Source organism: Candoia aspera, chromosome 2 (assembly GCF_035149785.1).
Source record: "Candoia aspera isolate rCanAsp1 chromosome 2, rCanAsp1.hap2, whole genome shotgun sequence".
NCBI classification, from domain to species: Eukaryota; Metazoa; Chordata; class Lepidosauria; order Squamata; family Boidae; genus Candoia; species Candoia aspera.
Genome location: NC_086154.1, coordinates 178,180,573 through 178,197,079, shown reverse-complemented (window position 1 = coordinate 178,197,079; position 16,507 = coordinate 178,180,573). Strand labels below are relative to the sequence as shown.

Here is a 16,507-nt window from a genome sequence, read left to right as displayed (position 1 = left end):
TATAAGAACTTGCTGATATTCTTGGGGTGAACTACAGGTACAACAGAGGAAGGAATGATGTATCGCATGTGGTTTCTGCTTTCCTGCTTGCACTGTCCCAGGACTTCATTCTCTCCAAAGAACTCTTGAGTGGTACTGTCTTATCACAGCACTGCAGCTCCGACCAAGAGACAAACTTACTCAGGGTTATCCAAACATATTTACAGATAGAGTGAACAGAGTTTGAACCTGGATTCTCCATATATGAGACCAGGCCTGCACAATTTGTGTAATCCAGAGTCCCAGCTCTTGGGGTTTTGGAAAGATGCAAGTCCACAAGTACATCTTTCAAGAATCTCATGTTCTGTTGTTCTCTAGAAAGTCTCAGGAATAAGGAGGAAGGGCTTGTGGGAGCTTAGTTGTCATCCATTCACTCTTCAGTCTTGGAAACAAGGGAGCATTCACTGGCTCATATAATCTGACTGCATTACTGGAAGACTTAATAGGCTTTCAGCTTCTTCCTCCATCTTAGCAGGTCTCACCGTCCCTGTCTTAGTCATGACTATGCAGCCATTGCAATGTGAGTATTGCAACTTGTCTGCTGTATTAGCCACCATAGACAACCATTCTCTTTGGGCACATTTCAGTTGGTTGGGCTCTGAAATATACTAAATGGAGCCCACTAGGGGATTGGCAAATCCCAGACAAGCAGAGAAATCAGTAAGATGTCAAGAATATAGTAGGGTTAGTATTTTGCTAGTGAGCTATGTTTAGAAAGATTGGTTCTGCAAGCTTACTATGAAAATTAAGAGTTTGAACCACCATACTAGATTGTTTTCCAAAAGTATAGCTGGCTTTCAGGTAGGTGAGCGTATCACAGTTTCCATGTGATACTTAAGTAATATAATTTACTATATATTAGTGCATGCAATTTTGTAGGCTGTGAGTTAGTAGTGATAAATCTAGACAAACTATTCTTTACTTTTTAAGGATATTTAATTTTCAGTTGGTAACTACTAGAACTACAAACAATCGTTTTTAGTGGATAGAAATGATTGCAAGGGTCAAAATCCTCCTTGTGTAATACAAAATGCTTTAATGTTCACCTTTAAATAAAACATAGTACATTTACTTCTCCTGCCTGTAATTCCTTAAAGGTCATTTTGACATATTGGCAGCTGCCTTTTTGTTCTTTGTGGATTAATTCCATGGGCTGCCCCACTCAAGCTGGGATTACAAAGGGAGCAGGTTGAATTATAACCAGATTTGGGTATGTGAAAATACCACTAAAAAATAAGGCTAAAAAACTGAAAAGAATATAGAATTTAATTTTCTTTTTAGGAATGCTGCAAAGTTGCCCCCAGAAGGGAAACTGTTTGCAGGAGAGAGTAATTTTTTGGCCTCTAAAATTTATTTGACAAAATGCTTCAGTGGTTGTTCCATGTCCAGAAGACCTTGGGAAGACCTCAAAGTAGCCATGCTGAGCCTTCAGACAGCTGTTGCTGCATTACAGCCCCAAGGAACAGATCGTGGGGAGCTCTTCACTTATAAGCGAAACATCTCATCAGAAGCCTAATAATTTTGAGTCATTCAGTTTTGAAGAGGCCCAGCCCTCTCCCAGTTTTTCCACAGGTTTTGCTTTTTCAGCCTGAGGTGAAATGCCACAGCTGATGCAGTATAGTGTCAGCTAGGGAGGAGCCAAAAACATCAGGATGGTGGCAGCAACTGTATAGCCAAAGCTGCATCCCTTTTTACATGTGTTGTACATGCGACTCATGTAAAAAGGGGTGGGTCTTTGATTTGTGCAGTTGCAGATACCAGCTTGACTATTTTGACTTCCTCCAGGGATGTCCCTGCAGTAAAGTAATAGTAACGCTTCACCAGGATAAACTGGGTTCTAATCGCCTATCAGATATAAAGCTTTTTAGAAGAACTTGGATAAAGGAGGGAGATATTGTACGTGCATATACAGCTTGGAGAAAAGTGTGGGGATAAAAAGCTAATACTTCAAGTACAAAATAGTTGATAAAAGTTCATTCATCCAACAGAGCAGTCACTAAGAGTCCACTTGATGTTTTAATACATAAGGAGACCACTTTTGTATTGCCAAAAAAAAAAAGGAAATACATTACCAAAAAGGATCAGAAGGTTCTCTTTATTTGGAGTAATAGTATCAGCAAAAGGATAGGGAAAAGAAAGAGGTGTCACAGAATGAACTGAGAACAACGGTCCCTTCAAAGCCATCAACCCAACTAAGAAGTGTTGATTACTTAGCACAAGAAATTGGTAAGTAAAATCGAAGACAGAAGAAGCAAAAAAAGCCCTATTTACATGTTGAACTGATAAAGCACTTCAAAATCGGATTTACAAATGAAGATTGAGAAACCACAACTGCTAGATCTCTCTTCCTCCTTTTGGGTGGAGTTGGACTACTGTATCAGAATGATTTTACAATTATTCCTCCCCTTAAGACTGCTGCCACTCCCCACTCCCCCCATCCGCTCTCTCACAATTCCAATTTCTGCAAAGGAAGGTCGTGATGAAAATTTTACAAAGGAGAGTGCCTTGGATTTTATATCTAGGCAAGGTCTGCAGAAAGTAATTTCCATTTTTGAATATTTAACAACAACGAACAACAATGTGGATGCCTTAAAAAAGGCTTTCCAGGTATTTTCCCCAAATTCTCTCTATAAGTCAATTATTATGGAAGCACAAAATACTGAAGCTGAGAAGGAGCAGCCTGTACCCAGTCCAGAGAAACACTTAAATTCCAAATTCCATCTCTAATCTCAACAGGAGGGAACCACAGAGAGAATCTTTATTATTGTGAAGTAAAAAAGGCAGAGGGAAATCAAGAACAACCAGACCCTTCAAATTAACCAGGTCTCTTTACAGATTATCACGAATAGGGGTTGTTGGAATACTGAAAGGCCATTATTCTTTCTATAAGCCAGCTCCTCCAGAATCAGTACCATCTGATCGATTTCTTGGCAGCTGAATGACTACCTAGTGGAATAGGATGTCAGAGAATTCTTTTGATGTTCAAACATTCCAGAATTTCTGGCTCAAAATAAGCCATCTGGGGTATATTCCAAATAATACCATGGAGCATGTTTTGTGAGGACAAAATATGCTGGCTTTTCAATTTACCAATTCAAACTGAAGTGACTCCTTTAAGCAATAGAAATAAAATGCTGGATTCAAATCATCACAAAGACATGGCATCAGTCTTGCCCTTGACAAAGAGTAGTTTAAATGAACACCTGAGATAACCACAGAGAGAAACATTATGTATGAAGCTCTGGAAGCAAGGCTGATTAACTCCTCTGAAGCATTGCCAAGTTGTCAGAGAGATGAAATATTGAGAAAATTAGAGAATCTTAAGCAGACACTGTTAATAACACACACCGCAGTTGAATCTTTGATAGATCTGATAGCAACAGCTTCTAAGGGGGCAGCAATAATTATAATAAACAAAATATACCCTTGATATATTCTGATCCAGTGGATGACATAGAGCAGACAAGAAAACAGAAGGAAATTGATAAGCCAGTTTTCATAGCTGAAGAGCGGCAGATTCTGTAGTACCCAAGGACCGACGCCCCCGATGATCCCATTTCATTTGTTACAAGACCTGGAACACTGCACTTTGATGACCAGCTTCCTATCTTTCTCCAATTTGTTACAGGCTCCAGTAATGCCACAGAAGGAAATTCCTTCTGCATTGGATGCTCAAATCTCTGGGGACAGCTCTGCAATTTTCTTCCTTACCAAATACAACTAAATATCAAGGACATTCAGAACTCTAGGGTCAGGGAGCCTGGGATGGACGGCTCAAGTACTATAATGGCAAAATGCAGTGTCAGAAACTGTTGGTGTCTCTTCCAATAGTTATTTGTATCCAAGAAGAGAGAAATGAATGAGGTGAAGCTGATTAAAAAGGAATGGCCCCAAAGGCACCTTCCTTATTTTACTACTAGGCATCCTCCAGACAATGTTATCAGAGTTGGTTGCTGTGTTATACAAGAAGCACTGATGAAGAATCGGAAAAGATATTTCCTGCTGGATGAGAACACTTGGGTATTTTTAATCAGAACTGGATAAAGAGCTTCTTTGAATTCAGAAGGTCCAAGACCATAAACAAGGCAATTAAATGATTAGAGATAATCCTTTTAACATGGTAAGGACTTTTCAAATGTTCTATGCACAAGGGAATAGTCCAGAAGACGTGCACAGCTGGATTAAGATAATTTCTGGGGTACTACCAGCACAGTGGGGATATGGCAGATCAGCAGCTTTTGAGCAATCCAACTAGAATCTAGCACTACTGCAAAAATAGCAGCTACAGTACCTCACATTGTATAACCCTCCCAGCCAAACTTTAGCCAAACTCTTAACAGCAAATGGCTTGTCTTGGGAAAGTGAGGGCTTCATAAATCTTTTACTAAGGTCAAAACAGAGAGCTTTAAGACCTAGATTGTCCTTTGAAGAATCTCAGTTCCCAAAGTGACATTATAGAGCCTATTAGAATTTCATAATAAAAATGGTGCTTAGGAACAGGATCCTGGTCCAGTATATCTAGATTAGGGTTTCCCAAAGTGGCCATTATCGACCCCCAAGGGCCAATGGGACTATCCAAGGGGTTAATGTTGTTGTTGTTGTACTATTAGTTAAAATAGTATTTATTAAATTATTCTCATATAATAAATGTTTGGGGGTCGATGAACAATCTGAAACTTCATGGAGGGGTCAATGAGCTGAAGAGTTTGGGGAACCCTGATCTAGATGATGCAAGCCCTCCAATTAGTGATATGTGATAAGAAGGTGCCTAGAGTTTTGAATTTCTTTGTTTGTTCGTAGGGGGATTGATCCTTGAACTTCCTTACTTAGATTTTTAGCCAAAGATGGAGTGAAAGAACAGAAAAGGAAGGTTAACAAGGGGTGAAGAAATTTACTTTTTTTCAGGATAATAAAACTGCATTTTTTTTTTCCAGGCTGAATCCTGTAATTGGTCCATGCCCCTCATACTTATTACATCACTTTATTAAATGACTGTTTGGGTTCTTGTACAGCCAACAAAAATGGCTTTTTATTAGTAAAATGTATCATTGCAGAATGCTTTGGCACAGTAGGTACAGAGGTTCAAATCAAAAGGAATATTCATGCAGTAATATAGAACAGTTGGTTTATTATTAAGAGATTAGAAATTTAAGAGATAAAAGAAAGATGATATTACTGGACTGGCTTTCAAGTTTAATAAATATACTTAATATATGTAGGGCAAAATATAGTTTAATTTCAGTCTACACATTCCATTTTGAAATGTAACAAATTTTTAAATTTTAACATCAATTCACATTTTTCCCCTCTTCATTTTTCTGCCTTCTGTAATGCCTTGCCAAAATCAGAAGATTTTGCAATCTCAAAAGTTTCACGTTTGCTAGATATAAATGCCTAATAAACGTAACGATGTTTATCAGCTATGGCAGATATATATTTTCATAATATCCTTCACACTTCACATAGAAAGACATTTACATTAATGAATCAGTGACGTGCCCTCAGTTGTGATAATGGGAATTTACAATAATCTCTCTTAGCACGACTACCTTTGCATTTAGATATTGAAGTTTTATCTGTGATTCATGCTATTAAACTGCCCTTTATCTTGTATCTGACATCTGAAGTTCATTATGCTGTTGTCAGCAAATTTTCAAATCAATCCCATCCAGCAATTATAGAACAGCTGTTGCAGGATTAGTTTATGGAAATATCTAGGAAGGCTGTGAAATGTGTAGTTGTTGCTGTGTACATCCTATGTCCGGATTCCATTTTGCACTCACCTTTATGAAGCTTGCTTGTTTTGTCTCACTTTTTCTCATGATATGATTTGTTTCATTATGGTAATCTTCACTAGAAGATGTTGGGGCCAATTCATTTATAGTTATGGTTCTTTGCTATGTAATTCATTTTTTTAAAGGAGACACAGATTTGCATAAAATGTGTATAGCTTGATTTATGTTTATAGATTGAAATGCAGAAATAATTCTCATTATAATTTCATCAGAAATACCCATAACTCATTATAGCAGGGATGATTAATGACAGGTAAACTGAGTGCATGTTTAATTTGCCTATCTAGGTTCTAAGTGCCGGTTTCAAGATTTCTACTCTTTTAAAAATAATTCGTTACTTTTTACCTGGATATGCAATAGAAAGCCTTTTAGATAACCTTGGTGAAAAAGACAGAAGAGTAGAATGAACTATAGATGGTGCATTGTTCTCTCCTCTGCAGATTTAGAGTAGAAAGGTGACTAGAATGGGCAGGGCTGAAAGTGAGAATGAAAGGTCATGCAGAGTCAGTAACATCTGAGCTTTCAATTGGTGGGTGGGGAAACTTGTATCTCCATTTCATGCAATATTGCAGTTATCATAAACTTAAAATTGGCATTTGTTGACATGCCAAGATCTCTTGGAATCCTTCATGAACCAAGCAGTCAGTTCAAATGAACAACTATCTTCTATGTAATAGGATACAGGCCCTTCTATATACAGGAGTATCAATGTTGGCCTGTAGACTGCTACACAAAGTATGCTTTGCATTCTCCCTCCCTCCCTCTCTTAACCTAAACCTGTATTAGTTCATTGAGCAATAAAATCAGAACACATTCCTCTTCTATTCCAACATGCAATTTGTAGTCTCAAGTGTGCCAATGACTTTATGAGAGTTCGTAAAAAAATAACCTAAGATATGTCACTCTGCCTGTTCAAATGTATGTGAACCCAGTGTCCTTTCAAAGGTGCCAACCTTGGTTTGAGCAAGATGGCTATTCTCTCATCTCCCAGAGCAATAAACCCACCAGAGACCTCTGTCTTGTGGTCTCCTCGTGAGAAGCAGCTGTCTGGAGCACTTGTGGGAGATCTCAAGTCCTCTCCTTGTCCAAAGAGGAATTGCTAATAGCCAGTCTACTTGCCGGTTCTTCATTCTGCTGTGGTCGCCGGCTCTGCCATTTCTTCCCCAGAAGTCCCAGAATGAATTCTTAATTTTTTTAAAAAAATGACAGACCCCTGCAATGCTGCCTTGATTATTTAATAGAAAGACTGGCATGCCAGTCACTGCAATTCAACCAATACCCTCTTCATTGCTTTCCCTCCCCCTACTGACCAAGAAAGCGATTTTTCTAAGAGTCCTGCCATGGTGCCCCTACAGATCTTCTTCATCTTAGCATTTTCCCACAGATGCAGGGTCCGCTTTTCAAATCAATGAACGCCATTTCACACGATGAAATGCAGCAACCGGGACCAACTACATGGTGCCCCTACAGATACAGATCAGAATCAAAGCACTGTGGAGGTCCACACTGTGCCACTTTATCCTGGGATTGCAAAAGATCTGTTTGAATCTAGGATGCTCCCAGGTTTCTTGAGAGCTCAAGTCTGAAAAACAATCTATTGACAAGCATGCTTCATTTAACCACACAGTTACAAACCAGATAGGCAGTAATAGATCTGCTGTTCTTGTGGAACTGTTATCCAAATGCATAGCAGGTGTGTGTGGCGTTCCCAAAGACTTTCTCTGCTTCCAATACTCATCTTGGGGATATAGAAAGCATGTTTAATGAACAATGCAACACAATAAGCTTCTTTCCCTAAGTATTCTTGGCATATCTAGAGATGGTGTAAAGTCACCAGGTGTCAGCTAAAATGTGACAGAACATAACACCACCTCAATAGAATTAGTATTGCAAGTAAAATACACATTAAGGGACTTTCTCGTTTTGAAAGGTCCCATATGCTGGATGCAATATTACTTTCCAGTCTTATCTGCACATTGCAATATTATTTTTTTATTATTTTTTTTATCTTTCTTCTTGCATTGTGATGGTGGCCTGAAGGTCAGGGACCCATAATCTTGGGAGCATGCTTAAATGTCAGCTTGCTTGCAGCTGGGGATTTCAAACCCAGTTCATAATGCACCAGAAATCAGTGCAGAAATTAGGAATTATGGGGGAAGAACAACCCCTCTCTTTTTGTCCCACATACAGTCCTTTTTTTAAGGGCTGTAATTAGAGAAGTCAGGTTGAAGGCTGTGGATTCCCTGAAAGCCACCTTACAGTTCTCTACCCAGTATGAGCATCAGTGTATATTGACAAGCAGAGATATATATTTAGAAGCATGCAGAACAGATTTATTTTATTTATTTTATATCCCACCTTTATTATTTTTATCAGTAACTCAAGGCAGCGAACATACCAAATGTATGTCCTCCTCCTGTTTTCCCCACAACAACCACCCTGTGAGGTGAGTTGGGCTGAGAGAGAGGGACTGGCCCAAGGTCACCCAGCTGGCTTTCATGCCTAAGGTGGGACTAGAACTCACAGTCTCCCGGGTTCTAGCCTGTTGCCTTAACCATATACAAATGTATATTGACACATACATAATGTACCCCAATATATATAAGCTTGAGCACAGCTATCCACCCAAGGAATAGTGGATGTTGATGAAAAAGCCGTTTAGTAACTCTGTGCCTGGATCTGCTCAGTTGTTCACCATGTAGGGAACAAAAATATCCATCTGAGCTGATCTGGGTAGAGGAACCTGATTCCGCATACCACTTGCCTTTATCAGGTCATGATGAGACATTACTGCTTGCTTCTCATTGTGTTGCCATCATCTTGTCCTGCAGAATGAATTACCTATCAAGACAAATGCCCCTTACTAGTCATGTACGTTCACTAAACCTTTTTGGGGGAGCGGAGAGAGGTTGCCTCCCTGAAATAGGGAAAAATAGACGTGTGCACATGCATGTAGCTGGCAGGGAATAATACCTGGTACATTGACCCATGGTTTATGGATGTACCTGGTTTTTATATTTTAATCTAGCATTTTAAAACAAAAAGATAAAGTTTCCCAAGCTAAGCTCAGCTCTGTCAACTGCATGGACACATTGATGCAATAATGTGTGTATCATTACTTTCTTATTATTCTTTTTTAACATCCTAGCCTATTCCACACTCTAGGACTTCTTAGTGGTGTCTTATCCAAGTATTAGCTGGGTTCTGTCCTGTTTAGCTTTTTTGAGATTATCTAAGATTAGCTACGTAGTACCTGCTTAGGCCTTTTGATACTGTCCATGGTATTTTCTCGGCAAGGATACTAGAGTGTCAAATCAGTCAATCCTACAGGAAATCAACCCTGACTGCTTATTGGAAGGGCAGATACTGAAGCTGAAGCTCAAATACTTTGGTCACCTAATGCAAAGAGAGGACTCACTGGAAAAGACCCTGATGCTAGGAAAGACTGAAGGCAAAAGGAGAAGGGGACAGCAGAGGATGAGATGGTTAGATAGCTTCACCAATGCAATGAACATGAATTTGAGTAAACTCTGGGAGACAGTGGAGGACAGGAAGGCCTGGTGTGCTATGGTCCATGGGGTCACGAAGAGTTGGGCACAACGACTGAACAACAACAAACCTGCTTAGGCAAAGGGAAGAATCTTAATTAATTCTTTGGCATATAAATTTCAGCCTTTTTCACTTGTACAGATTGAAGTAACTGGTAAAAGCATAAAATCTGAACTGCAGGACCTCATACTGGGAGCCTCTCCAACCTCTTCCTCTGAAAAGTCCCCTCCCCAAAGATCATTCACATACTCAAATTCATACATCTACTAATGCATAGCATAATCTCTAAAGAACCAGGTGTATCCCCAGGACCCAGGCATCTTAGCGGATGGGAGCCTTGCTGTAATTTCAGAGTGGCTCAGCAGCAGTGGTTGCCAAAATCACAATCCTGTAGTACACTGATGACTGATGATTATGTGCCACCAAGTTGTTTTTGACTCCTAGCAACCACATAGATAGATTTTCTCCATGACAGTCTATTGCTAACCTGGTCTTTCAGGTCTTCCAATGGTGCACTCATGGCTACAGTGACATCCACTTTGTTGCTGGTCATGCTCTTCTTCTATTTCCTTCCACCTTTCCCAGCATGAGATCCTTTTCCAGAGAGCTGGGCCATCAAATAATGTGTCTGAAGTAGGATAATTGAAACCTGGTCATTTGTGCCTCGAGTAAGAACTTCTGAGTTGATTTGTTTGATGATCCATCAGTTTGTTTCTTGGCTGTCCATAGTATTCTCAGGAGTCTTCTCCAACACCAAAGTTCAAAGGTGTCAGTACTCTTACCATGATTATCAAAGTCCATCTTTCATTTTCATAGAGTGTTACAGAGAATACCATGGCTTGCATGATTCTGTAGTACATTGCTGTAGTGATTTTCTAGTAAGATAGAAAAAAGCCACTTAGGAATGCAAAAAGTATGCAAAATGTTAAATAGCCAACACATTTTTAGTTTGGTTATAGGCTCTCTTCCCTGCCTTCTGGCGGCAATGCAATGAACTTGCATGTTATTTCACCTGTAAGAATTATCATGCCTAGTATTTTACATCTTGTCACCATGACAGTCTCAATATGACCTGCACTGATACATTAAATGTGTGTTTAATTGAGAGTGAGATTCCTGCTTTGGCTCATGGAGGGTACAAATTTGCTCCTTTAAAATTAACAGGAGTTTTGTTTATATGCTTGCTTGCTTGCTTGTTTATGATTGATTTCACCAGGGACTTGATTACACCTCAGTTTTAAGCATGACTTTCATTCTTGCCAGAACAGATGTAATTAGACTGATAAATTAAGTCAGAAACATGACTTTTATGTTGCATTTTCTCTTGTTTTCCAGCCTATTCAACAAAGCTGAATAAGTTCCCCAAATTCAATTTTGATGATGACCTGAAGTACCTTTGTATCAGTGCTGTGAGCCCAAATACAACTAAAGCAACTCTGTATGCTCTCAATGTGTGGCGATATTGGTGTATGACAAAAGGCCTGAAAGATTACTTGGACATTACAAAGGTGAGGGGCCATGGCTAAGATTACCTGAATTTTAAGATTACCTTGGCAGAATGGTTAGGTTAAGGACAGGTAGTAAAAACATTATTCCAGTGTTATACCAACTTTATTGACTTGCAGTTTATTTCTGAGACCAATTCAAAGAGGTAATCATAATGCTGAAGACCTAGACTAGATTTTTCCCATCCTGGTGCACTCCAGAATGTTGGACTTCAGCTTCTATAACTCTGAGCTAACACAATCTTTGATCATGTTCAACAGAATTTAAGAATACTGAAATTTAGTATGTTTGGTGTGGTGGTGAGGAAAGGTCTCATGGTTATGGAAGATTAATCCAGGCAAAGACCAGGATATCTTAAGAACTACCATCTGATCTATCTGTGTAGTCTGCTCAATATCCAACATGGCTCTGACTGTCATCTCACCATCTGAAGTACAGCAGATAGGAATATAAGACATGCTTTTTCAGATGTGCAGCACAATCTCTAGGATCTTTTTTTCTGGAAGATTTTTGACACGTCTCAGAGTGATGTCTTCTGGACTCAGCCAGTTATGACTGTAACTGTGTTGTTGGAGGTAACAACCAAGGCTATTTTTTGACCCAGATCACTTCAACTTTACTAAGTCAAAGAGACAGCAAGATGAAAATTAGACATAAAGAGTGAAAGAAAAAGAGCAAGGACAAAGAGGCACACAAAGCAAATGCTCTTTTAAAAATGTATGAGAATGAATAATCTGTCACAAATATGCTGAGTCACACATATGAAATCTGTAGAGTCCTTGGAGTGGGGTTTGCTCCTTGTTTATATAGAGTAGCTTGCCCTGCCAGTAATTAAGGAGCAAACCCCACATTCACTCGCACTGATGTTGTTACCAAGTTGGGTGATGAAATGTCTGCAAGCAAACAACCAAGCCCGGAGAGCACCAGGGACTCCACAGTTCAACCCTGATTTACAGATATTCTCTTCTATTAGAACATATGAAATCTATCTTATCAGCACATAAGTTGTTGGTAGGGGAGGCTTCTAAGTTTTAGAATGTACAGGTTTTGCAAAAAAAAAAAAAAAAAAATCCCTACCCTCTCCCTTGAACTGTGCTTAGGATGAAGATTTTTCTCCTTCTCCTTCCTGTCCCTTCAGGAGGGTTTTGAGTTGGGGACTCTTGGAAGCTGCTTGGACAGATGGCGGGTCAGAGCCCTTCTGCACAGCCATGGAAGTGAGTGTGCCATTACTACTCTTTTCCAATAAGCAGCCTATACTGATACAGCAGCAGCCATTTCTGCAGTTGCATGCACGATGCTTCAAAGTCTACACAGTTGTCTTATAATAATGAAGTGGTACGTGGTGCTACGTGTATTACAAATAAGTCCTCAAAATAGCAATCGGATTTGGTAAAAATCACCATAGCCCTGGGTCAGACATGAAAAGGGTCAATTGTAAAATCTGCCTCAAAACATTCTGCATTTTGTGAAATGCACATTTTGTTCCAGTCATAAACAAAACCATCTGACCAAATGGTTTTAACTTTTTAAATACCACTATTAAGATCTGTCTCTCCGACTCCCCTTAGCTCCTTTTGTCACAACCCGTCTGGCTCTGAGCCTGTGCCTCCTCGCAGCTTAATAAAGTCTGATGTGCAGATGTGAAAGAAGATAGCCGAAATTAATCTTGCAATGAGAGGTTGCAAAGAAAAGGTTCCTAGCAACTTTCTCAGTATCAAAGGCAATGTCATTCAAGCTTTCCTCCTGTTTTCGCCAGTGCTTCATTATAACCCGTTTAGAGTTTTCTTTTTAATTATGAGTTTGATAGAGGCTGTAAGATGATCTGAGTAGAAAGGCAGGAAAATTGGTTTCCACAATGGATGTGCAACATGCAACAATCAAAATGTAAAGTCTGTGCAAGTATGCATGTATGTCTGTGGTGTATGCATCTGTGTGTGTGTGTGCACACATGCATACCCATGTATGTATTAGACACAGACATATAGCCAAATAATATATGATACCAAATGCACTTGCATGTTCACAGCTGACATGTAGGTTTATGAAAGTACAAATAACATCAGCTGCAGGGTTACATAATATTTATGTAATAAGCTGATAATGATCAGGTTACAGCAGGTGTAAAGAGGATGCATAATCCTTTCCTGACTCAGACAGGAAACAGAATTCCTCCTTGAATATGATATTTGCATGAGCACCACAGGGGGACTTTTCTCAAAAGCCACGGCAAGCTTTAGAATTTTTCTGAGGTCCAAAAGGGGCAGAGTTAAATGCCCCATTTGTCCTGCTGGAAGCCTTCTCACACAATTCCTGCCTACCGATGTTATTACATTTTAAAGAAATTGCACATTTAATGCACAGATGGATTATATCTTATGCCTATTTTGGTGCACCACAGAGAATCTAGTGCAGTGAAAAAAATGTCTTGCAGAGCAAGGAATTCAAGATGGCTTAGGCCGGCAAACCAAGGTATATTATTGTTGAATGATTTTATCTATTTTTAACGATTAAGTTGAATTTGTTGTGTGCGACCTTGAGAGAACTTTGGTGTAAGAGGGTAGAAGAAAAGTAATTTAAATAAATAGAAATGAAACAATATAAGTATAGAAGAATCTATGGTAACAGGACCGATGGATGGTTATAAAGTAAAAGAATCTTATGTATCAAATGTGTAATAGTTGAGTTAGGGTACTATGGACTTGAATATTTTGTGGCCTATCAAACTGAAAACTGCCCATCAGTCACAGTGTGGGAGCCTGGGAGTGGCTTGCTACAAATCTCATGCTTTTGCTGTTTGAGAATGCAAAAGCAGACAAATTGGAAAAACATGCTGTAGGACACTAGACACGGTATGCTGAGTTCAAATTTGAGTGGACATGCACCAATCCAAGTCATCGCAGGCTTGCAAGTGTATGAGCACAGCTGGCCCCATTTTTAGAAAAAATAAGGTAGTCACTTGAGTCAACAAATGCTGGAGGCTAAGCTTTGTTTTTATGTGGGTGACACAGCTGGCATGCCATCCACTGCTGCAGTGAAAGATGTTCCCTGGCACACTGCTGAAATGCCTTCTGAAAGAATGAAAGATGGTACCATTATATCCTTTTCTTCAGACAGTGAGAAGTCTTGGGCTTGTCCCGAAGTTGAGAAGGAGAAGCAGCAAGTAACTGGCTTGTTTGTCTGAATCGTAATATATTTGTGGAAGTTTCAGTTCAATCCAGAATGTATATCTCAGACAAAAATAGAGGGAAGGAAATATCCTGTGAAATTTAATTTAAATGTTCTCAATTCTTATGACCCAGATTCCAGCAGTGAAACTCAATGAACTCCTTGAGGATTTCTACGTCACTGTGAAGAAAACAGATGGTTCTGATTTTCTGGCCACATCTCTTCATGCCATCCGTCGGGGATTAGATCGGATACTGAAGAATGCTGGCATCGGTTTCTCCATCACAAGTGGAAGCTTCAGCTCATCTACTAAGAAACTCAAGGAGAAGCTGAGGGTGCTAAGCAAGGCTGGAATGTCAGGCGCTCGATCTCGCAACATTGTCTATTTCTCCCTTTCTGACGAAGAAGAGATGTGGAGGATTGAGTGCTTGGGGGATGGAAGTCCACTTGCTTTACTATCCACTGTGGTAAAATATAACAGCCAGTACCTGAACATGAGGACGTTACAGGAACATGCTGATTTAATGTATGGTGACATTGAGCTACTGAAGGATTCACAGAATCGGCCCTTTTTTGCACGGACAGATAACGTGAAACGAGAGAAAAGATTGGGTTTGAGTAGAGTATGTTATGGCCAGATATACCATGAGCATGCCAAAGGGCAGAGGCTGTGTCCCTACTGCCTTTTATACAAGTACATGTATATCCACCGGCCCCCATCACAGATGGAAGCCAGGTCCCCTTTCTACCTGACTGCTCGGAAGGAGACGATGGCTATGGGCAACATTTGGTATGAAGAACAGAAGATGGGGTTGCGCTCTCTAAGGGGGATTGTCCCAAAACTAGCTAAAAAGATCAAACTTGACCAATGTGAAAACTTCACTTTTGTCTCCTTCACTCAGGCCTCCCGCAAGTTTGGTTCTCTTAACTCCTATCAGTAATGGTTAAGCTAAATATGTCTTTAGTGACAATAACGCATAGCATTTCCACATGCTGGAAGGTAATGATTAATTCAGTGGGGATTCAGTGGGGAGGAGAACTGAACCCTTCATGTTAATCCAAATAAAAGCCACCTGAAGCTACCTTTTCTTTACCATAGGAAGTCCTCCAGTGGGACAGCAGAGACCTTTTTTCTTGATATAAATAGGATCAGGATTACAACAGAAAGTAGGGGTTACACACTTTCCTTACACATTCCCTTCATGCTGTTCAACTCCTGCCCATAGCTGTGATTTACCCTAAGAAAAATATGTCCATGTTAATTGCATTTAGTCAATTAACATCACTTCTGGTTTGGTCCAAAGCCTACTGTTCTTTCTGTCTGACTTTCTTCAAGTTCTATAATAACAGTTGTACAGGGAACAAAAGAGGTTACTTCCATCTACACACTGTAATCAGGCAATTCTATGGATTCAACTGGCAGTTAGAAATAGTGTGATTGCTGGTTTTTCCTTTGGTACGTTTATGGAAGAGGCTTAACATCAATGGAGAAACCTTCCCTTGACTGTATTATTTATAAATATATCACTATGTTGTGATGTATAGTAAAAACACTCTAAGAGTAAGATCATTAGTGCCTTTGAGAACTTCTCTTAGCCACCAACATTTCAAGTCATCAAAATCTCAATAGTCAGAAACTTTGATATATCAGTATCAATTAAGCTGGCTGTTAATTTATGGAAAACATGATGATGAGTGAGTACTGGAAGTAGACTCAAGATCCTACAGCCTTTTATCTGTCCCTTCCTCTTCTACATAGATATGTCTTTTTAGCTCCATTCAGCATACAGTAACACGAAGACTTTGCTAGAATTAGACTTAAAAGTAAATCCACTTTGAAGATAGAGTTTTGTTAGGATTTGCAAAATGAATTTAGGCATCTACTAAAGGAGTATACTAATATACTCATTGTTTTGATGAAAATTTCAAATTATGTGCAGCCATTGTAAAACTATTTTGAGACTGTGGTTAAACAGTATTCAGTCAGTCAGTTTCAGTCATATTTGGAAAACGATTGTAGGAGGTATCCAGGGTCATCTAAACTGGAATTAACAACACTTGCATGCACATAAATCAAGATCTAGGTACAGAGAAACATTGTGCCTAGAAGAGACCAGATCGTTTTGGGGGCTTAAAGTGTTTGGAGAGATGTAATATTTTCTAATTAAGTAAATGATCTTTCAGTAACTTGTGACATATGGAAGATCCAATTTATAGTCCCCCCCTCCCATTTGTAATGTTCTGTGGAGTTTGGATAATAGTCCGTTTAAAACTTTCCTCTGTTGTTTTACCTTATGAAGCAATTCCAGGAGGCTGGAATAATGTGATGGACAGACTAAGCAGTAACCTAAGAACATTTTCTACAAAATATAGACTGTGCTACTTTTTAATAATTAAAAGTGATTATCTCTTAAAACAGAAGTGTCCTTGTTTCTTTTTGAAGACTACATTTT

The 16,507-nt window shown here is 39.3% G+C and overlaps 1 protein-coding gene across 1 annotated transcript in view; it reads left to right on the top strand.

The window, feature by feature from the left end:
- Positions 1-15,002, top strand: part of KIAA1958 (KIAA1958 ortholog) — a 49,435-nt gene extending 34,433 nt beyond the window's left edge. Inside the window, exons 2-3 of the mRNA XM_063296693.1 lie at positions 10,719-10,891; positions 14,189-15,002. Of these exons, the coding sequence (XP_063152763.1) occupies positions 10,719-10,891; positions 14,189-14,995 (980 nt within the window). The 3' untranslated portion in view covers positions 14,996-15,002. The remainder of the gene's footprint in view (positions 1-10,718; positions 10,892-14,188) is intronic.
- The last annotated feature ends 1,505 nt before the right edge of the window (positions 15,003-16,507 follow it).